At 45.1% G+C, this 22,735-nt stretch overlaps 1 protein-coding gene and 1 long non-coding RNA gene across 3 annotated transcripts in view; one reads left to right on the top strand and one right to left on the bottom strand.

The window, feature by feature from the left end:
* The window catches only part of ITPR1 (inositol 1,4,5-trisphosphate receptor type 1), a 219,650-nt gene that overhangs the window by 194,770 nt on the left and 2,145 nt on the right, over nt 1-22,735 (top strand). For both annotated transcript variants that reach the window (XM_025207692.1, XM_014521334.2), the window contains 3 exons: nt 204-369; nt 1,345-1,505; nt 14,604-14,765. In XM_025207692.1, the coding sequence (XP_025063477.1) occupies nt 204-369; nt 1,345-1,505; nt 14,604-14,765 (489 nt within the window). The remainder of the gene's footprint in view (nt 1-203; nt 370-1,344; nt 1,506-14,603; nt 14,766-22,735) is intronic.
* LOC112550779 lies at nt 180-16,720 on the bottom strand. The gene is made up of 3 exons (XR_003094775.1): nt 16,532-16,720; nt 473-626; nt 180-311 (listed from the first exon to the last, which is right to left on the bottom strand). It is a non-coding gene; the product is annotated as an uncharacterized LOC112550779 (long non-coding RNA).

The following is a 22,735-nucleotide window of genomic DNA, read 5'->3' as shown; positions in this document are numbered from 1 at the left end:
TTTTATTCTGTTTTAGCCAGATGCTTCGTTTTTGTTTTTAAATTAGCCTTGGAAGACTGTAGAGTGGTGGTTTGCAGTAGCAGATCTCAGGGGGAAGAGGCTGTAGGTTGGCATAATATTGCTGCTAAAATATGATAGAGAGAACTTGTAAGGGGTGAGTGTTTGGTTGGTCTGGGTTAATTATTAAAATATTTATCTTGCAGGAACCTCTCTTTGCTGCTAGAGTGATATATGATCTCCTCTTCTTCTTCATGGTGATCATTATTGTCCTTAACTTGATTTTTGGTGTGATCATTGATACGTTTGCTGATCTAAGGAGTGAAAAACAGAAGAAAGAAGAAATTTTAAAAACAACTTGCTTTATCTGTGGTGAGTATAGAAACAGTTGCTTTTAGAGCCAGCAGCTCTTTCATCTTAGCCCAAAGGAAGCTCCCTGGGCAGTGTTTTTGGCTTTGGGAAACCAGAGCCCTACCGTGTTGGTACATGTGCCGTTGCATTTTTCAGCCAGCTGATTTTCTTAAGTATCAGGCCTACATCCTGTTTTCAGGGGTCTGAAAGCTCTCCCCAATCTCAATCTTCACGGAGAGGATCCTGATTGAGAGACCCCTCCTGGTGCTGTCTTTTGCCTACAGGATGGAGAATTTGTTTAGCCTGGGAATTCAATTAATTGCCTGGCACAGAATTTGGGAATGGGAGTGTGCCATCTCTATAAATGACTCTTGCTATGTCTGCTCAAGCTGACCTAGTTCTTAAGCTTGTGTTTGCCAGATGTTTTAGACAACAGTCTTATGTTGGAGCCTGGGATTAACTAAAATGGATCTTTTTGAAGATTCTGGGATGTGTAGTGGTTTCTGCAAAGCAGTTACTTCAGAGTTCACCGAAATGAAACATTTAAGGCTGGGAGGTTCATGTGGTTAAATTACACATGGATACAGAATTTACATGAGTATATAGGGCAGTATAACTATGCAATGGAAATTTATTGCAGAGCAGCTGCTGAGTTCTGCATTCACTTTTATTCCAGAAAGAAATAAAGAAAAATAACTTTATTTCCATGAAATGCAACTAACTGCTGATTGCTTTCTCTACATTGCTTATTTCACTGTAGTATTACTAGATGTAATGAGTGCTAGTGGTACAATTCTGTATTGTTTCCCCCATCTAATGCCCTTTGTAGGGAGTTAATCCCTGTGCCTCTGTTTATTCAAGCATGCATTTCATCCTTAACATAGAAATGCAGCAAACTGAAAATGCTTTTTTCCTGTTCTCAGAATTCTTTTTCTATTTTTTTTTTGTAAGAGTTCTTAAATGCTAATAAGGGTGATATGTGGCCTCTCTCCTTAGGTTTGGAAAGAGATAAGTTTGATAACAAGACGGTCACATTTGAAGAGCATATAAAAGAAGAGCACAATATGTGGCACTATTTGTGTTTTATTGTGTTAGTAAAAGTTAAAGATTCAACAGAATATACTGGACCAGAAAGTTACGTTGCAGAAATGATCAAGGTGAGTTAGAAGCACCTTTTCTGCTGGGATTGATATCCGTCTGGGACAAGTTTGAGACGGTGAATTCTGGTGTTCTCAAATCTGGCATTATTAGTCTATATGATTGGAGTCTCTCCTCCTGTGAAAGAGCATGAGGAGGTCCTACCCAAACAGCTTTACTCGATCTAATATCCTGACTTTGTTAAAATGTTCCCTTAATTGGAGAGTGTACCTAAAGGTAGAATGGCCGTGTGAAATTTCTGGGCAAGAGGGTTGGCTCCAAGAAGAGATTTCGTGGATGAAGATTTCAAGGGTGGGTGGGTGTTTGTGTGGGGTGTCGGATGGTAGTTACAGAGCAGTCTTCATCTTTTGTACCTGTAGCTGCTAAGCCTTTAACATATTTGCATGCAAGTGCCAAAGTGGGTAGAGACTAATAGTGATGCCCTAGATCCACTCCATGCTGTAGATTGGTCCCATAGGTGGAAGGGAAACCATTCTGTTCTGAAACGAATACCCTGTAGCAGAAAAGAGAATATTTCCCTTCAAGTTTGGAGCATTGGGTCGAATGTAATCTGTGTTATAACCTGTTTCAATAGAAGGATCCTAAACTGACCTCTGCTTTATTAAAGTAATAAATCACAATTAATGTCTGTTGAGGAGAGAATTAAATATCGTGTCTTTTCAGAGTGCAGCTTCATAACTCCAGGAGCTGTGTTCTGTGTCAAACTCATGTCTAATGTGTATGTCCTGTTTTAGGGTTGAGAGAGAGAGCTGTTCCTGATCTACAGTTAGTTTTTATATACATGCATACATACATACACTTTTTTTTTTTTTTTTTTTTTTTGCAGTCAGCCTCATGAATTATTTTTATGGTGAGATGGGTACCATGGGACTTGTGGTCTCATTTATCCTTACAGCCCTTTTTACTGTAGAGGTAATGCATACCTTTAAATGGACGGTGAACATTAACCAGTTCAGAATGTAAATCCCACTGAGATCTCTCCGAGGTTATACATTTTACTTCGGGGTCATTGAAGTGTATGTCCTAGTTCTGCATTTCTGCCTCGGTAACAAGGGCTTAAAAAAATCTTGTGAGCAATCACCTGATAGAGGATTAGCACAGTGAGATAACTGAGCATTTTGCTGCTCCTGCCTGTAGGCTGACTTGATTATATTGTCCTCTTTATTTAGCCTACTATAGTAACTAGTACTTTGAGAAAAGATGGTTTTGTGTTGGCTTTTAAATTTTCTGATTGTGGAGTCTTTTCATTTTCGACATGGTTTTTCGCAAGCAAATAATAATAAAAAAAAAAAAAGCCTTAAATTTGAGTGCAGCAGTTGCTGAGAAACTGCAGACCCTTTGCCAGAATTCAAGGGTTTAATTTTCAGCTGCAGAAATGCTGTCGATGGTTCTTATTATATCTACTGCATTGAACTATGAGGGAGTTGTGCACAGTACATCATCTACATATCATATATGTAACAGGAAACGGCAATAGGTGCAGTGGAAATAGCTGTATCATTGGATAGAGGCCTCAGTCATTGGTTTTCGTTAGCCAGTTTTAAATAGCACTAAGACAGTTTCAGAGAAACCCTTCTGAAACCCCAGGGGGGCAAGCTTCTCTCTGTCTCTCATTTGGCATTATTTCATTAGTGGCACAAAGAGTTTCCTTTGTTCCTTTCTCCCAAAAACACAAATGTGGAACCCTCCAACTCTCTGCCCCTCCGAAATCCTTCAGCGAGAGGTAGAAATCCTTCGTCTGCTCGAGATGATGTGAATAGGAGTTGGTGTGCGGTTTATGTTTGACTCCAGACTTTTTGTTTTCATCATCATAGAAACAAATTTAGAAGACAAGGCAAGGGGAAAGCCTTTCAAACACGCCACCGGTTCCAAGGTTTCAATTTACCCTGCTGGAGAGGCTGTTTTATTTTGTCTGTTTGTATTGGGAGTGGGTGGGAATCTGAGATTGCCTAATGTCTGCTGCAAGCACATGCTCTTCCAAAGTCTAATCATTTCCCTTTTAGATTTAGAAGGGATTTTCTGCCCGTGTAAACGGACTGAAGGTGGCACTCTAACATCTTTGGTAGTGACGCAGCCTGGGCACTTCTCTTTCCAGAGGCTGCAATGTAGTATCGCTGTTCAACACAAGTATTTACACAGCTTTATTAACTTGGGAAGGGAAGCATGAATATGCTCGAGTGCATGGGGCGCGTCCACGTTTGTTTCCCTGGGGAGAAGTAGCAGCACCTTTGTGCTGCTGCTCCTTGTCCCCGGGGAACGCCTCTGCCACGCGTGATTTGGTGCGTGGCAGGTTACGCTGGGTGGGGTAGGGGAGGCTGGTGCCAGCAACTGTGCTGGCCCCAGCAGCAGCAGCCTTACCTGGAGTCCTGGGGGCTTTCTGGAGCTGCAGCCATGGCAGGAAGCCTGGCCGCCACCTGGGGTATGGGTCGGACCGGCCAGGCTCCAGTTCTGGACGGCACGCGCTGCTGCCATAAGCGCCACCCCGCTTTTTTTGGCATGGCTTTTTTTTTGCAAGGTAGCAGTGTGGAGATGGCCTGTGCGATATGGGGCAGATGGGTCTGTGGTGCCACATACTACACACCCACGCTTGTCTGGATAAACCCATATGGACCACAGGATCTGTCTCAATGTTTTCCTCTTGCCCTAATTCCCAAGCGAGTGGCCTCACGTAGCTCTTGTGCTTCTTGATTTATTTTTTTTCATCAAGTATTTAAGTTCTGTTGCTGTAATGGAGCATCCTGTTGTGTGTTCCTTCAACACGGTAAAACATTGCAAATGCAGTTGTGAAGCTGCTGTTTTTGGAATTACCTACATTTCTGCCTTCAAAGCTACTGGCTTCAGAGTTGCATCTAAATTTTGGTTACATAATGTACCTTTTAGCATGCAGAAATTTTGAGTCGGTGGAAAAAAAAAATCCTAATCATGAGAACAAATGCATTAAAATACATTGAAGACGTTATAGCACATTTCCTCGTGTGTAAAGGCCAATTAAATTACCGTGTAATACACAAAAGGAAGTTAGCAGCTAGATGTGAAAAGCCAAGGCATAGCTTGAAAGAATCTAGAATACAAGAGCCCTGCACAATGTATATTAAAAGCATTATGCTAACTAACATTAAAGGCACTGATTTAACAGATTGGTGTGCCTAGTCCATGGCAGCATTGCTTTGACTTGAGACTGATCTTTTTTTATTATTATTATTATTGTTTTCCCCCATGGGCCTGTTCCAACTCCCAATATCTTACGGTCTTAATTACTTTTAAAAGTAAAAGTGGCTATGAAGCTTACTATTAGTTTGCTGTGAGGTAGAGAGCTATTGCATGGTACCTCTGGATTTGGTCTTGTTGCCAAAAGTCAGGATTAAGTATCATAACTTGTTCCCATCACTAGTGCAAACTTCCTCTGAAATGTAAGTATTTTGAGATCCTCCGGTAGGAATTCTAGAGAAGGACAAACTGGAAAAATGAAGCAACTTTTTCTATTTGACACAAACAATTTTCCCTCCCTCCGTCCCCATCCCCACCTCTCCTCCATTTCTATAAATGAATTGTCTGGTGCCCTAAAGTTCTTACTTGAGCTCTCAAGGTGATAAGCAAGTTGCCTAAATAAAAGCTCATTTATGGACTCTGCTTCTGCACAGAGAGAGGGAAGCATGGTGCACAGCAGATCACCTTGTGAATGCCTCCTTGGATTGCTGTAAGGGTATATGTATCCAATAGTGCAGAAAATGGCCAGCAGTGCTTCCAGTGGAGCTTAACTTTTAGCTGTTATAGGTCATTAGCAGGGCTTTAACTTCTGTGCATCTGGCTAAATCACTGCAGATGTTCATTTAAGATAGCAAGACTTTAAGTTGGATCAGTGTCGTTCCAGCAGCGTTTATCTGGGAAAGATGCAAATTGTGCTACGAAGCTGGCAGTCCAGTGCATCTTGGGTTTCCCAGGAACAAAGGCAGAGTGGTTCACTCGCTGTTCCTCACTGTAGTTGCCAGGGCAGATCAGGTGATGTCTGAATAATACTGCGTGTGTAGGAGGTAGGGGGATCCACTTATCACGTTGGCCAGACATTGACATCCACACCCAAATGACTAATATGAACTTGGTGCAACTCTCTGCAGTTCAATTCATTTAAATACTTTATCTACCAATCCTTTTCATCTTGAGAGTTTGTTCTGGAGGTCACTGCATTCGCCTCCAATTACTGTAGCCGGCTCATTGATACACCTATCTTCTGAATGTCGGTCCGTGTCTGTTACAAACTGCTCGTTGTAGGCATTTATAACAAGGATGCCTCGCTTTGAAGAGCCAAACTTTCATTCTGCGCAAATGGCGACAGCAAAATGTATATGCGGACTACTTTGTGTGCATGCTTTCAGTGTGCGGCGCTGGATTGTTTGGATACACATTCTTTTTGCAAAGTAGCGTATGTATATGTGCATGTATCTTTATATCAACAGTTGACCAGTGTAGGTTAGAACTGGGTGTGTATGTGATATTTCTTCACACAAGCACCATAAAAACAAAGGCCTCATTTGGAGATGTTGCCCTGCAAACCTGCGTTCAGTAGTACCTGCCACGTGGGATTCTCAATGATAGGTCTCCGTGCTGAACGGAGGTGTGCCTATTTAACAGAAATGAGACGGAGGTGCACTGCCTTGTCCCAGGACATGCAGCAAGTCACCAGCACAGGGAGGAATATTGCCCAGATTTTACTCTTCATCTAATGCCCTACCAGTTGGACTGTACTGCCATTCAGGATAAGTCATTCATGGAAGTTAAGGGAGGATGCTAAAAAAAAAAAAAAAAAAAAATAATTGGAATGACAGCCAAGCTAAAATCTTCTCATTCTGCCCAAGTGAGAAATTGCTGTCATGCATTTGTCTCTCCTCAGACAGACAGTGCCACCCATACCTGTGCAGAATGGGGCATTGCAAGTGCAGCTTCTTCTGGCAGCTGACCTCCATTCTGTGACTGGGAAGGAAGGACTTTTATATTTTAAGACCATTTCCTGAGCAGAGTTCATTGATAGGCAGTGTGGTCATTAGCTTTATCTGCTTAGTCCTCCTGGTTAGGAAAGGTTTTCTGTTATCAGAGTCCATTAGAAGTTCTTTTGAAAGTGCAAGTTGAACTTCGATATCAAGAGCCACCTGAGAAGGGACGTGTGGTGAGCTTGAGGCTATAAAACGTCAGCTCTGTTGCTTCATGCTCATATGGATGTAACTCTGGTGAAGCCTGTAAGACTGTGAAATGACGGCGGCATCCAACTGGAGTAATGGAGGGGTGAGCCGCGCACTGAACTGGCTAGGCAGCTTGAGTCCCTAAGACCAGCTTTGGTGGGGGACCCATCTGCGTAACTGAAATAACGATTCTGAAAACCTAATATTAACCTTTAAAAATAGATTGTGCGTCACTTTTTGGCCAGGAATGTTGACTAGACCATCCCATTAAAATGATCGTACAGAAAATGTTCTTGGAAAAAATGTATAGAACCATACAGAAAAATGACCTAGTTGGCCACTTGCATATATGCTTGTGATAGCTGCCTATACAGACTATGCACGCATCGGTGCTTGCTTGTAGTTTAAGACCTCACAGGCCTCATTTTGCCTAGTCGTTTATACTAGAATTTAATGCTCAGCTCTGAATGGCAGTATACGACAGCTTCATTTGGTGGCATTTTGCATGCAAGGTGTACCTTGATACTTTAGAGTTAGGTAATATAATTACAGGATTAAATATTAGCAGAGGCAGAGACTGCTAAGAAGTACCTTTGGCAGAAGGCCAGGGGCAGCTGGACATTGTCAGAGGCACGGGTCTCGAGCTTTGGATCTAGTTGGCTCAGCTAGTTGTCCCACCCTTAGCTTCAGAGTTTGGAAACACTTGGTAAACCTAGTCTTCCCCATTAGTCCCGACTAGTACAGCCTGCCCTGTATGTGCAGCAGTCCGCCCTCAGCATCCTCCAGATGGAATGGCAAGTCAGCTTGCCTTGCCAGTGTTCAGCTGACCGTGGGGTTTCCTGCTTTTGCACGTAGATCGTTTAGGTGCAGGATGCAATTGAGGTAAGCTTTGCAGCAGCTCTTCTGCCTCCGAGAGAGCAAGGATGCAGTAAGGTTGGTAATTCGAGACTTCCTTGCAGCCCAGTGCAATTTAAATATATAATCTGCCCACAGCAACTGCAGTCAAGGGGAAGCATTATGATCATCTTCTCTTCATTGATTGCTTAGTTTGTACAGCACGTGCACCGGTGTGAGCTTCATTTTAGTCCAGTGTCCCTCTCCCCTTCCACTAGCGTGGAGTGTGTGCCACCTTTTTCATCCCACTCCTCCCTGTTGCCCTTCAATTGCACGTTTTGGCAGAAGGGCTGAGTCTGACTCTCAGCAGTCAGTGGTACTGCAGGAATTCGCCATTTAGAAGCACTTGAGATGAGATAGGAGCCTGACAATAAATCAAAGGCTTTACATTGGCCAAGTCAGTACCCATTCTTTGCCAGGAAAAGAGGGGTAGGGAGTGGGGAAGAGGGGAAGGACAGAAACAAATGCCTCAATGCAGTTTAATATATACGCTTGCGTTTAATCCTAACGGGACTCCAAGCACTTTGCAGAGTACTTATCTGCTTTGCAAAAGAGTTATGTCCTCTGCCACTGAAATGCAGCCAATTGGGGGGGGAGGAGGTGCAGGGGAGTGGTAATGAATGCATGAGCAAACAAGTGTGGGCAGGTAGTACATCCACCTAGAAACCTTTGGGAGACCTGGGGTAAGGGCAATAAACTATCCAAGACTTGGAAAGTTCCATGGGACCTTTTATAACTATATCACCTTTATTGCCCCACGTGCGAGTTCAGTGGCCCAGTACAAGGTAATGTGTTGAGGCATTGAGCTGCCAGAGATGCACATGCACTGAGGATGTGGCTCACTGTTGGCCAGGCTCCTGTGACTAGTCTGAATACTGAATCATAGGTTCCCCATTTCCCGTGTTCAAAAAACAGTTGATGTTCCAAAAACTGGTTCTGTTGAGCACTTGACCTAATGTCGAAGGTCAGCTGATCTCTCTCTCTCTCTCTCTCTCTCTCTCTCTCTGGATATATTGCAAAAGAAATAGGTGGGTCTCTTTTACTGTTAGCACATTTAATAACTGGTAAGATCATTGTAAGGTCAACTGGTTATTACGTCTTTGACGGTTATTACATCTTTGACCAATTAATTGTTCTGGCCAGCTCAACTGATGAGGTACAGTGTCCCAGATTTTTTTATATCTAGAACCAAACTACAGCACCACCCTTTTTCATCAACCTAATTTCTGAAGGAACAAGGAAATCTCCTTCAGGAAATCCCAGAGCAGCTGTTCATCGTGCTCACACAAAACTGCAATGAAATTACCTTGCCCAACAACAGCAGCAGTTTGTAGCGGTGAGTAGTTGGCAGACTTTGGCCTGTTTCTAGGATACAGGGGTAATGATCATTATTTTACACATCCGTGCAGTCTTGCTCAGCACGTGAGACCTGTTGTCCACAGATGACTTTCTCTGCAGTCACCTGACTTTGCATGGACGTTAAGGTTTGCTAACTGCAAACTTACAGCAGCCATGAAAGTGATCTGCAAAGGCTGGGCCAATGGGAGGAAGTAAGGGGCATGATGTGACATGGCTACAGCCTTCAGTGTCCATCTATATGGAAGTGCAAAGAAATACAGATGTCAAATAAAGGCAGTGGCATGCAGCCCCTTGAAAAAGCTGGTCTGTTATGGGTTTCAGGGGTTTTGAGGTTTGGTTGGTTTGTTGGGTTTTTTTTTTTTTTTCAGGTAATAGAGGAAAGAAGCACCCCATCATCTCACTTTGCTTCCTAAAACAAAGCAAGCCCATGCGTACTGCTGTTTTGGTTTTCAAAGCATTTCACAAATATATTTCTTAGCTCTGTGAGGATATGGGCGTGTATTTGAAATTTGCATGCTGTAGAAAAACGCGTTCTGCTTTTGCTCGTAGGATATTAAATAACCTGCTTGACAGTCCGCAGGTGAAGGACTCTGAAAATGCAGGATTATGGACGAAAAGTGAATTAAACCTGTGCTATCCAGTGATAGTCAATGTTCTACCAGTTATCGTGCATCTAAACAGAAATCCAGTAATGACCTCTGCACGGCTCTGTGGGGCATCAGTGGAGAAGCTGAGGCTGGAACCTAGGCTTATTTCTGTTCCTTTATTTAATTTTTTTAATAAGATTTAAAAAAAATAATAATTTAAAAGCCCTAGTTTTTTTTATGAGGAAGGGAGCTATAATGGATCTTAAGGTTATCAAACGGATATGCTTTTCTGGCACGTTTTTCTTTTTGAGGTTGCCTCGGAAACCTTTCTTGGAACAAACTCTTCAGTGGAAGCGGGCAGAAGCAAGCAGTTCTGAGAACGAATTGCATCTACATCATGCAGCACAGCTTCCTTTTCTTCAAGTTTCCAATCGTGGACATTTTAAGAGACTGGTCAACATCGCCCCCATGTCTGAGATTTAATGATATTTGTTTGGCAGGGACTTTTCCAACTTTACCTAGAAAAGAGCTAACCCGAAACCCAGCACTTGTGGTTAGCCAGCTTCCGGCAGTGGCTTTAGTCAGTTCATCTGTTATAAACAGAGGAAGCTGCTACTGTGACGGGAAGAGGGAGCTGACTGCACAGCCAGATCGTGATGCTTCGGCTTGTGGGAGTACCACAGCAGACAGTACATAACGGCATTGGTATGCGAGATGCCAGGAGTGGGGGGGAAGGGAGGAAGGTGTGCAGGCAGGGAATCAAATCAGGAACAAAGCTTGAAATGTATGGCTCATTTAGTGCATTTTAAAAAGCTCCCAAGTCTTTGGAGAGACAGAACCTTACATCTTCTATTCGGTAGACACTGGGGGTGCTCTGTTAAAGTTCACCAGAAACTGGATCAAGATATAAATCTCTTATTCAACCTTGAACAGAATTTCTCTCTGAAAACTGGATACTGCCGGGAGATGCACAAGGTAGAGGCTCTGTTGCATACGGTATAACACAAACTGCAGTCCTCCAGACAGGCCAAGCTTTCCAGCAACAAACCTTTCCATACCCCTTTTAGTTTTGGTTTCATTTGTGGTATCTTCATTGTCCCCTTTTTTTTTTTTCCTTTTTTTTTTTTAAATAAGGGGTATTTGGGCATAATTCTAGATACAGGTAGGACCCACTACAACTGTATCTCAGAGTTGTTTTGTTTTGTTTTGTTTTTTCTTTGGGGGCAAGGGGAGGTTCAAAAGGGAATTTGTTGGGTTGTGTTTTTTTTCTCCAAGAGTCATCGGAGAGGCTATGCATAAATTTCAACTATTATTCCTAATCTAGCTGCCTTGCAAAGGGTTCATGACAATAATATGGAGTTAAGAGCTTTTTGGGGAAATGAAGGGGCCAGTTTTACCAGCATCGCAACGTGTTACTATGGTTTGTCCCTTCAGCCTTTCATTGCTCGATACTATCAGCCAGACTGTTTGAATGGACCTTTGGGGCACTGACACACGTGACACTGTCACACGATCAGCCACTGAAAGCACTCTACAGACATGAACTTACAGACATGCACATCCTTACAGAAGTTCATGGCTGCAGGGTGCTTGAAAAGGGCCCAATCCCATGACACTCTGAACCCTGATCCCGGTGCTGTCCTCAGAATGGGAGGGGGGGAAGGGAGCAGAGGAAGATGGGTTTGGGGGCACTGGAGGGTCGGGCATTGAAGCCCCCCTCCCTACCCCTCTGAGGCTCTTCCCCTTTCTCCTATTCTGAAAACAGTGCCAGGGCTGGGAGAAGGGAAGGCCAGGCTAGTGGTGAGCAGCTACACACTCACAGATGCTCTAAAGTGCAGCTTGATTCCCCCAACCCCTGTGAGGGATCTCTGTAACTCACGGCACTTTGTGCGAAGCACTATGAGTTACAGCGGGGTGCTGCACTTCTGTCTGCACCTTTTGATCCCAATTCAGTAGCAACTGGATGCTACCAGATAAATTCTGACCTTGGGCCAGATATACAAGCTGTGTGTAATTAAGCAGCGGTGAAGTGGTTAAGCTATATAAAACTGATTGCCAACATATGGCAACTATGCTGCTCTGGTAAGGATAGCTGTCTAAACAGAATTCCTACATATCCTGTTAACCCTTTGCAGTCATTCTCAGAATATTTTTCAGCATACAGATTACATCATGATAAAAGTGTTGCCAACTGCTGGCTTGAAAACATGAGTCATACCCTTGAAACTTGTGAGATATTTACAAAAACAATAAATCTTGGGCTCTTTTAAGCCTTCAGAGCTCACGTAGGTCATAAGTTTGATTTTTTTTTTTTTTTTTTTTTTTTTTTTTTTAACTTGACAACCTCTAGGGCTAGACATACACTACTTTAAAAGAGAAGAAAGATTCTCACTGACTCACCTGATTCCGGGAGCTGGAGCTTTAAAAGAAACACGAAAACACTAAATATTATGGATCTTCTGCTAAAATCAGAAGTTAGCAACACTTTCAGTTCAGTTTCTCCACCCGTTTGTGGTCATACAGACCAGCTTTCCTGTCTAGTGATCAAATTACAACCCTGTAGCACTTGCAGCTATCACTAATGCTAACGTTGCACAGAAAGATTAGAAAAGTTTACTATGTTTGTAACATCTGTTAGCAAAATTTAGCAGATAAGGACAAATTGCTGTTTGCAGTCTTTTCCGCCGCTCCTCCCTTCTCCTTTGGGTAGTCGGCTCTTTCAGGAAACAGTTGTCTAGAGATTTGCAGAGTCGTTTGGAGATGACGTGGAAGGAAGGAGGGAAAAATTGTGGGTGACTGGACGTGGAGCCTGGTCAGCATTCGTATTAAAAGCCTGTCCTTCCCTGCCACCTTCCACTAGCTGGGAATTCCTTCCCCGATTTGCAAGACCTCGGGGCCTTATGCTGGTGGAGAGTCTAGGCTACCTAGAGAGAGAAACATGTCCATGGTATAAGGCAGTGTGGGGAGGAAGATGCTTGTGGTCATTTCAGTTTGTGTTGGGAGGAGAAGCATTTAGTGGCTGAGATGCTGGGCTTCAGAGTACAAGTGAGGCCAACATCCTCCCCCAAGCTAGGATGGTTGTTACCACTGGAGGGGAAGGAGTATTATTGCTGATGACTCTGGTTTAAATCCTAGCTGGGATTGTGATCAGTGCATTAACCTGAGCATTTTTCTGAAGCCCACCATCCCTTGGCACTCCTGTGTTCTTTCATTGGCATGGACTGGAGAGCGTCCTTTGAACGGAGAAGGGAAGCTTGACCTCCTCTGGCAGCGCAGCTTCTGCCTCGCATCACAAGGGAGACCTAACTCATGCCTTTCACTGCCTGAGGAACCACTGGCAGCTCTAAGATAACTGCTTTAGGAAGATGGTGCCTGGCACGATGTCTGACCTATGGAAGAGTATCATTTGGTGTAAATCTTTCCAGGATGTGCACACCTACCCCAGCTGGAGCAGCTCTCTGATTTAGAGTAATACAGAGGCTGCTGGGAAGGAAGGAGGGTTGAATGAGAGGGTTAAGGTTTGGGGAGCAGCATAAATAGGGGAGAAGGATCTGCAGAGCAATGAAAAATAGATTTTGCCATGGAGAAAGGTTAAAATATTTTTCTGTAAACCCGTTGCAAAAGCTTCCGATGTAAAGTCCCGTCGGGAGGACGGGGAGGGAACAGGGTGACTTGTACTCAGTGTTACTAAGCCACACTGACTGAACTTTGGGTTGGAGCGAAGTGGATTTGGTAGGACAAAACGCGTTCACCTGGTTTTGTTTAGGGTATTGATCGTCGTAGAACTGGCTGAGACCTCATAGTGCAAGGTCAGTCTCCTGTTCTTGCAAGAACCAGGTCACAGGACTCCGTGCATAAACTGCTTTTGTCTATGGAGGCATTTTTATTACCTTGTTCCTCTCTTGGGTGGAACTTCTGTGTTAAAAATGTGTCCCCAGTGTGAAAGTAAGACTAGATGAAGTAGGAAACCAGTTCAGTGCAACTTGACGGTGTCAATGTGAAGCACGCTTCCCTTGTGCTTTTTGTGGCTTTCTCTTACACTGCTGCTTTGTGTGTGACATCATCGCTGTGTACTTCTTGAGGTGTCCTGAAAGCAATTACTTGTAAAGTTTTGGGATCACTCATAAGTCTGACCTAGAACTGCTAATCTACGCAACCCCTTGACCTGGGAGAATTCAGATCAGAGTCTAGATTCAAACAGCTAACCAGAAGGTGGGCTTTTCCATGGAAAAGTTTAACTTTTCATAAAGAGAACAAACTATTTCTAAGAACAAGAATTTTTTTTTTAATAGTTGGAAAGTAGCGGGGGGGTTTTGGCTAGAAAGTCTAAATCCTCCACAGCAAACACTAGTTGTTTGGTCCAGTTTTGTATAGGTAGACAAAACCCTCGTTTTCAGCTGACTATTTTTGACCAGCACAAATTCAGTTCCAAACGGCTTGAGAGCACGCAGTGCACATTCACCTCAACCATGCGCTTTCGAAAGGTATTTAATAGCAGGCCACCGTGAGGAAGCCACATTGACATACCCTACATGTCCCTGTAGCTTTAAATTCTGTTCATTTGGCTGTGGCAGCAGCTTTTGGATTAAACCACTATCATAGGGCTTGGGCAGGGTAGCTCAAGGAAGAGTCGGGTGCATCTCAAGACGGGTCGCACAACTTGATGAGAGCAGATTCCTAAACTCTGGCAGCTGATTCCTAGGCCTGCTTCATGCTTCTCTAGTCTTACTATGGCTACTCTTACAGTACAGCATTATATAATGTGGTGACATATACCCAGTTTTTAAGGGTGAGGGGAGTGTAGCACCAGGAAAGGAGAAGGCTATAATACAAAGCTTTATTTTTACACAGCCCTTACAAATCTCAAGTACCTTGCTGCAGCTATGAGACTGTCTGAGGAGGCAGTTATGCAACAAGGTTGAAAAGAAAAGAAAGAAACCTGAAAGACTGAAGTATAAAAGGCCCGTGACTTGGAAGAACTCTTGGGATAGCGCTGAAGGGCAGCAGGCACGCAGACACACATGTGCAGGCTTTTTTTTTTTTTTTTTTTTCCAGCACTAACTGCCTCCCATCTGAATTGCAGGAAAGAAACCTTGATTGGTTCCCTAGGATGCGTGCCATGTCGCTCGTGAGCAGCGATTCCGAAGGGGAGCAGAACGAGCTGAGAAACCTGCAGGAAAAGCTCGAATCTACCATGAAACTGGTTACCAACTTGTCTGGCCAGCTGTCTGAGCTGAAAGACCAGGTAAGGAAATTCCAGGCAAATGCAGCTGCCAGGAAGGATTAACAATGAGTAAAATCTCAGTTCAGTGGAGAGCTGGATGCTTCCCAAACCAGCCAGCACTTCCCGCAAGACGGAGTGCGACAAAGGCAGGTGGGCTTCGGATGTTTATAGTTCAGTGCAGGAGTCGACGGCATTTTTGGCCGGAGTGCCAAAATCACCCCAACCTCCACCCACGTCTCAACTGGGCGTGCTAGAGATGGGAGAGCCACAAGGGACCCACTGCTCGTTGCTGGTGATGGCTGCACGCGTGCCTCCCGGTGGACGGTGGGGGAGGGGCGGTGGTGTGCTGCCCCAGCCCCTACCCCGCTACGCGCTGCGAGCTCCATGTGCACTCCCGCCTCCACAGAGCCCCTGCAGCTGTCTGCAGCCTCCCAGCTGCAGCCGGCCCGGGCTCTGGGCAGCTGCTGGTAGTTGGCTGTGGCGTGCCAAGAAATATGTCCTTGCCTGCCACGCTGTAGCGCACATACCAGGGGTTGCCAATCCCTGCTTTAGTGGACTCTACAATGTGTAGAAGTCCCTCCGTTTTCTGCTGATCCCAAAAACTATCTAGGGCAGAGGCAGGCAGAGTCTGGCCCGCAGGCGGGATTGGGCCTGCAGCGGACTCCATTTCCCGGCAGCCCCTGCCCACATTGCTGCAGCTGGTTTCCATGGAGACCCCAGGAGCAGCTGAGCTGTAACAGCATGGGATAAGGGTTTCCATGGAGACTGGCCCCAACAGTGCTGGCAGGGCATGTGGCTGGGCAGGGAGCTGCTCTGGGGCCAGGATCTTGTGGTGTGGTGTGGTTTGGTTGGAGCCAGGGCAGAGATGTGATCCATTGACCGCAGGCAGCAGGTTGTGGCTCTGCCCCAGCTCCGGACCACGCTGTCACCACCACAAGGCCCCAGCCCCAGAGCAGCTTCCTGCCCAGCTGCACGCCTTGCCAGTGCGGCTGGGGCCAGTTTCCATGGAAACTCTGGGCCCGCACTGTCACAGCCCCGCTGTTCCTGGGGTCCCCATGGAAACCAGCTACAGCGATGCAAGTAGGAGCTGCTAGGAAATTGAATTCCAGCTGCCAGGCAGATCCACCATTTTGCCCACCCCTGATCTAGGGTTTTAGTGGGGGGGTTTTGGTTTTATTAAATCCAGAATTTGAGGAGACAAGTAAGTGGTACTGGGAATGCTAGCAGAGCTGCATGTGCTCTGACTTGCCCATCTCTTGAAAGTCAAGCTTGTATAAGAAGGAGAAAACTGAAGGAGCAGAAGTTTAATTTGCTAACCTGTGGAACCTGTGCCAGTATGGGCGCACACAACCCCTTTGTGTGGCATGCAGCAGATGAGGGCAGGGAGAAGAGCATAGAGCAGTATATCAATCAGCCAGGGAAAGGGACTGGCAAGGCACTCGAGGAGGGAGCAGGGCTACCCTTGTGGTACACCTGCCACAAAAAAGTTTAGCCTTAACTGATTTATACCAAGGCCAGAGTTGTGAGCCAAATGGGCTGGGTTGAGTTTTTACCCTGAGGGTATAGCCCCAGCAGCCAGGTAGGTGCTGCAGCCTGGAGCTCAAGGTAGACTGCAAAACCCACCTGGGAAACTGGATAGACACCCAAGCAACTAGATGACATTGAGCTTCATGCTCCCGTCTGCACGGCTGCCTGGGCTGGTCTGCACTACGCAGTTTTGCCAGCAAAGCTTGTATATGAGCGAGATTGCACTTAACGCTTTTCTGTGGGGGCAGCACCCCTCTTACCTGCCAGCACTGGGAATAGCACTGCTTCTCCCAAGTGTGGAAGAAGGCTTCTCTCCCCACATCTGACAGCTGAAGTCTAATGTAGATGCCCCCACATCTTCTGCTAGCTGTTATGGTTCCAGAGGCTGCTTCCTTCCTGGGGAGCACTTCATACCTTGCCAGCACAGCTGCTGTGTGGAGCGGTCAGCTGTGTAGATGTGCTTGTACTCGGTCGGATAGTTTCCCTGAGGGGGTTGCTGTCTGCTATTGGATGTTCTGGCAGCAGAACCAGCTTAGGGTAGACAAGCGTAAGCTACTTTGCATACGCCTGCAGAAGCTACTGTCCCACTTGCAACTGCAGTGTAGATGTCCTGTGCACTACCGTGTAGACGAAACATCCTGCATCGCATCACCTCGTACACATTTATTCACTGCAGCTTCAATTTAAAATATCTTCTCTGCAGCAGATCTTGCTGCTGCAACACTCAGCTTTGGCAATAAAAAGCTGCCACTGAGAGCTTATGTTAACTTCTTTGTTCCAGCTCCTTCCTATGCGTAATGATTGCAGCTGTTTTTTTAAATAGTTCAAGCTGTATTTCTTTTTAGAAATATCACTGTTTCCTGCAATGGAGTGTGCTGGTATATGGCACAATGGTATGTTGAACAATAATGTGAACTGCAAGTAGTGTGGAGGATGAACCTTTGTGAACTGTTTGCCCAGTGTGTATTTATATTTTTAGTCTCTTGGTGGGGCTTGGTTTATTAAACGTTTGGTATGCAGCTGATTCCAAAAAAGGACCGAAACCTCCACATGACCTTTTAGTGACCACTGTCATGCTTACTTCCTAACCGAGGTATTTATGGTTACATCACCTGTACAGCACGGGTGAAGAGAGGCCCAGTGTGCGACTCGGCCTAATGGGGTATCTGATAACTTACCTCTTCTGCCGAGTACTGGCTTCGGTGCATTGGCTTTTTCAACGGTGACCTGAATAAGGCTCCTCAGCACCTCCACTCCCATTTTCTACCTCCATTTTCCCCATGTAAATGGCCTCAAAAAGAATCCTTTGTATTTTTGTAGACTAGGCCTCTTCCCATTTTAGGTTGTACTCCACTTCCATCCGAACAAATGGCATTTCCCAAGCAAGCGTGACGGCCAGTGCGTGTTTGCTGCGGGCTATAGTGGGGGAATACTGCTGTCATGAGATTAAATAAGTGTTTGGATAAAACTATGTGACTCTTATCAGTAGAAGGGAATCTTGGGAGACATTTTTGGACCATATTAATGCCAGATATGGGATATGAACCCATGTACCATAGCTCTTTCGTATATTGTATGTGAAGTGCCAAATTGTAAAGGGAGAAGTGCACTAGCTTGTTAGAAATCTGTATATAGCATCAAACTTAACACTGTGCGTCTTCACTGAGCTGTGACCTCAACTGCGGGGCCTGGCCAGTCCAGGGTTTTAAGTCTATATGTTGAGTGCAATTCATTGCTGCTCCTTGCACAGTGGGGTTGCACAGGGCATAAGTAGCCAGTGGAGATAAGTCGTTGCCTTTTCAACTGTTAAGCTTCCTGCAGTAGAAGAGTTGACATGGTGACTTTCTCTAGTACTAAGCTGTACCTAGCAAATCCTCCTTGAGTGCATTTACATGAGATGTTTATTGCGGTTGCTTAATTTAGTTCCACAGTAAGACCATCGCCATCTATGCTTGTGGTGCTATTAATTACTTTATACCATCTTCACAATAGTACTGCCAGACACAAGTACTATCCTACGGTTGAGTTATTTACTCTGCCACAACGTATGTAGATGCTGATGGGGCTGGCTGGCGTGTGAGGGTACTTTCATTGTGGGGGCTGCCTACTGGCTAGCTCCTCGTTGAAGCACCTTCACACCCCAGCCAGCCCCTCGGCAGCATGTTGAGCTAGGTTGGAGCAGCCCCAGGCTGGCAGGCTGACCCCTGATTCCCCCTGCCAGCCAGGGCTGTGCCACCCCAGCCCAAGGTGCTGCAGTCCTCGGCACATGTGCAAACAGTATGCCGAGGAGCAATAAACTCCAGCACGAATGCACCGGAGTTTATTCAGGTGCATTTTTTGCGTGTGTAAGCATTACCCCTTGAGAAATAATGCTGCAAGGTTCCTCCAAGTTACGCACGGCAATGCTCGACTTCCAAGCATCTGGCTCCTAGACCTATACCCACAGCACAGAGTTAGACAGTGCATGGAAGAGATGGACTAGCCAAAAAATCTTCATGCTGCGCAGAGCACCCTCAAGAGCTACCCAGCAAGAAATGCAAAGCACTCAGGTGCAGGAAACAGTGAGATATTCCCTCTCTTACATAAGCAGCTGTAAGCTGTCTTTGAAAGAGCAGAGGAGTGGCTTGCTTACTGAAGTGTACGCCTCACAGGAAGAGGTGGCACTGGTGTCCACCTGGTTATGTAACAGCTTAGTGATTAGAGTATGTGCCCAGGAAGTGCAAGGCCTAGATTTTTGGCCCTCTTCAACCTGAGGAAATTGAACCCTCCACTTCCTGCTTTCTAGCAGTGCCCTGGCCACCCATCTACAGACTAATTTAGGCGGAGGCCCCCTCCACACCCCCTGTTGAAGCAGGGCCATAGAGCAGACAAGCGTTCTGGGTAATCACGGGGCAAGGAGAGCAAGCAAGAAGGGGCTATGACTAGCTTCGTGATTATGGCAATACTTAGGAGGGAGGAGTTCAGGTTTTTAGGTCAGTGGCCTAGATGCAAGAGGAGGGGCGGCAGGTACTCAGGTGTCCCACCTCTGCGGGAGGTGCTCCAATGTCTAGGTCATTATATAATAAGGTGAGTGGCACCACATCCTCCTCCTCCTCCTCCTCCTCTTCTGCATGGTTGAATGGAGTGCTGTGTGCCTCGCTGAGCTCAGCACTGAGCACATTGCACACGGCTGTGCCAGTGTCTGAGTCCCAGTGGGGCTTAGGCAGGGGTGACCTACCTAGCTGGTCTGACCAGGGCATGTGTGGGCATACATAGAAAGCAGAAGTGCAGGCCTTCAAATCCAAGAGGGCAGTGTCTGATTTTTAATATTTTTTTTGACTCGGTCACTGAGCAGGGCTTTGTGGATTACAGTTTTTGGACACGCTACTTTAAATCCTGTTTCTAAGGCCCCTAAATATTCCTTTGGGCCCAGCCCCTCATCTCTGCAGGAGGGTGTTGGCCAAGAAGCTAGCTGCCCCCTTCCCCTCCGTGTGCTCTGCCCTTCTGAGAAGGGTCAAGTACTGTCCCTCTTGCCATCGCATCCCTCCCAGGACTGTTCAGAAGTATAGAGAAGAGAGAGAAGTCCAGCTACTTGCTAGGTTATTTTGAGTTCAGACACCACTTCCTGTGCCCCGTGGTCGTGGTTACTTTTCTGTTTGCTCTTTGATCTATAGTGTATGGCTTAATACACACCATGCAGCTGTTTTGACACTTTGCCTGGAAACAATTATGCTAGATGTGTCCTGTGTCTTCCAGTTAAAGGGTCTGACTCAGTAGTCTGCAGTCCAGGAGAGTCTTCCCATCCGCTTCAGCCAGCTTTGGATCCGACTCAAAGTGCACTTGGTCCTCCAGTGTGAACTCTTGGCTGCCAAAGCAAAAAAACCCAAAAAACCCCACCCTTCTACTCTTTCTGAAAGCAAGACCAGAGGATGTAGCATTGAGAGACTTATTTCGCTGCAAAGCAGAGGAAACCAGCTACGTTTATGCGGTGATAGCTTTTAGGAATTCCCCTAAGTACGGTCATTGAGAGAAGCCTGCTCGAGTTGCAAGATGCTCCGATTATGCGACACAGCTAGGGCATTTCTCTTCCTTTAGTAGGAACAACCGTCTCCAGGAAGAGGAACTAGCTCAGGGATTTTTTTTTTCCCCTTTAAATCAAATAAAGGGCAACCCTCTCATTCATTTGCTTTGTGAGCAAATTGGTCCAGTAGGTTCCTAGGGACTGAACTCTCATTTTCACAGCAGTTGTGTGTGTCCACTTTGAAAGTCTCTTTGGTATAACACAACAATCAAAACGTACCAGGAACCATTAAACTCTCGGCTGCTTTGAACTCATTGCAGATGTACAGAAAGGATGATGTCATGCCTGTGGCAGCCTCTGTGGCCTCGGGAGGTCCTTTCCCGTACTATGTTCCTACGTAACAGACATTACAGCTATTGGCTTTTGAAAGAGTTTCTCTCATTAAGTCCATTGATAAAGATGAAAACAACTTCATCTTTTTTGGCTTAGGCTGTTCTGTGTCTCTTCCACCGTACACCAGTGTCAGAACAGTACCATCCCATCTGTAGGTTTCACTTCTTTTTTTTTTTCACCTTGCATTCAGTTGGATTCTTTTTCTATTCAGAAAAATCTCCTTTTAATGACCCTTGCATCAACATTTCAGTTGGTCAAATGAAACCCAAAAAAATAGCATTTACAGACCATTTTCACTCTTCTCCCTCCCCCAACCCCTTTATTTTTCCACTTTTATTGTATGATCTGTCCTGTGAATAGCTGTTTCAGTTCAGGTCCCAGTCCAAATCTTGTCCTCTCTGAAAGCATATCTTGTATTACTTTGCCCAGGGGGTCTGATTTAAGATGAACAGGTTGTTTTTTTTCCTTTGGATTTCATACTTGATTTCAAACTCCCATGTAGCCTTGAGGTATCTACAGGTTAGTGTAGGGACCTGAGCTGGGACTCTTGGGTTCTATTTGCAGTTGTGCCGCTCCAACATTTACAGCATCCAGCTCCATCATTCAGCTCCAGTTGTCCACGATGAAAGCTGGATTTGAGACATTGATTAAATAATACTTCATGGAGATGAATGAGAGTAAATAGCGTCTGAAATGCTTTTCACCCTTCCAGTAGAAGATGGTAGTATATGGATATTTCTGACTTGTTCAGGGCCATCTAGTCTGGCTGGCTCATCTTCCGCAACGAACTCCAAACATAATTATTTAAAGTTTGATTTTTTTTTTTTAATTTTTATTTATTTATTTATTTATTTTTTTGAAAAGGAGAATTTATTCACTGTCTCTGAACTTATAGATTTTATGCAAATCTGTTCAGGTACATTTATTGGTAGAGAGCTGAAAATGCAAACATGCTATCCATTATCCTGGCATTGATTACTCTCCAATCAATTATTTTAGTTGGCATTTGAAGTCGAATGTCTCAAATGAAAAAATTTAACTGATAAACAACCTGGGTCCTTGTGTGAATACATGCTCTTGCTGCTATAAGTATTGTGCGTTTTAAGATCAGCTCGGATGCAAAACAAGACGGTAATAATTCCCAAATAAAAGGAAACTGGTGAAGAGCTGATATTCTAGTTTAATGAAGAATTACTGTCAGATGAATCTGGTTCTGAATTTAAATCTTGATAGAATAGGAGCAATATCTGAAAGCCCGTTGTTTGTATCTCTCTATGATGTAACTCCTGTTACTGTATTAAGGTAACCCTCTGAAATGGGAGAAGACTTAAAGTACTTAGAGATGCGATAGGCTTGTTTTTATTAAGAATCAGCATGCCGGGTCTGGGGGAAGAGCAACAGAAGTAGAAAAGGGCTGTGGCTGTTTTCATGCGGTAACCACAGTGCCATTGGAAATGAATAGGGATGGAGGGGTTCAAGAACTTTTGATGCAAGACACAAAAATTGCAGCCCGTGCACTAGTACAAGAGGTGTGGCTCCACCCAGGCTGGCAAAGGCAAAGGATCAGCTGGTGTGATCACAGGTGGGGGCAGAGTTTTTATTTCCTGTAAAGGCTTCCTCCGGCTTTTGACAAGTTGCTTCAGGCCCGATCCCAGAGATTCACAACACCTGCAGCTCTTGTAAGTCACGTTGATACAAGTGACTTGCTCTCCCAGGTGGCCTCTTGCTGAAATATGCTGTGTTGCTTCACATCTGTGACCTCCAGACCCGGAAGATGTGTTGCCACAGAACTATGGTACTATGCACGCAGGTTAATTTAGCTGTGCATCTCAGCAGAGCGAATAGGACTAGAGACCATGCAAATGTAGCTATAGCATTTCTGCTAAGTTAGCTGGGTTAGCTTTAACTAAACTACAGGTTAAAGTTAGTCCACATTTCAGCAGGGTTCTAGCATGGTGCTGGGAACAGGTGAAAGGACACAGGTGGATTATGGCTTTTCCAGGTCCTGAACTCCAAAATGAAAGATTGTGATCTTGCTATTTCTCTACTAGTCCTGCCCCTTTTCTTAGCT

Source organism: Alligator sinensis, unplaced genomic scaffold (assembly GCF_000455745.1).
Source record: "Alligator sinensis unplaced genomic scaffold, ASM45574v1 scaffold984_1, whole genome shotgun sequence".
NCBI lineage: Eukaryota > Metazoa > Chordata > Crocodylia > Alligatoridae > Alligator > Alligator sinensis.
This window is presented reverse-complemented; position numbering and strand designations above follow the sequence as displayed.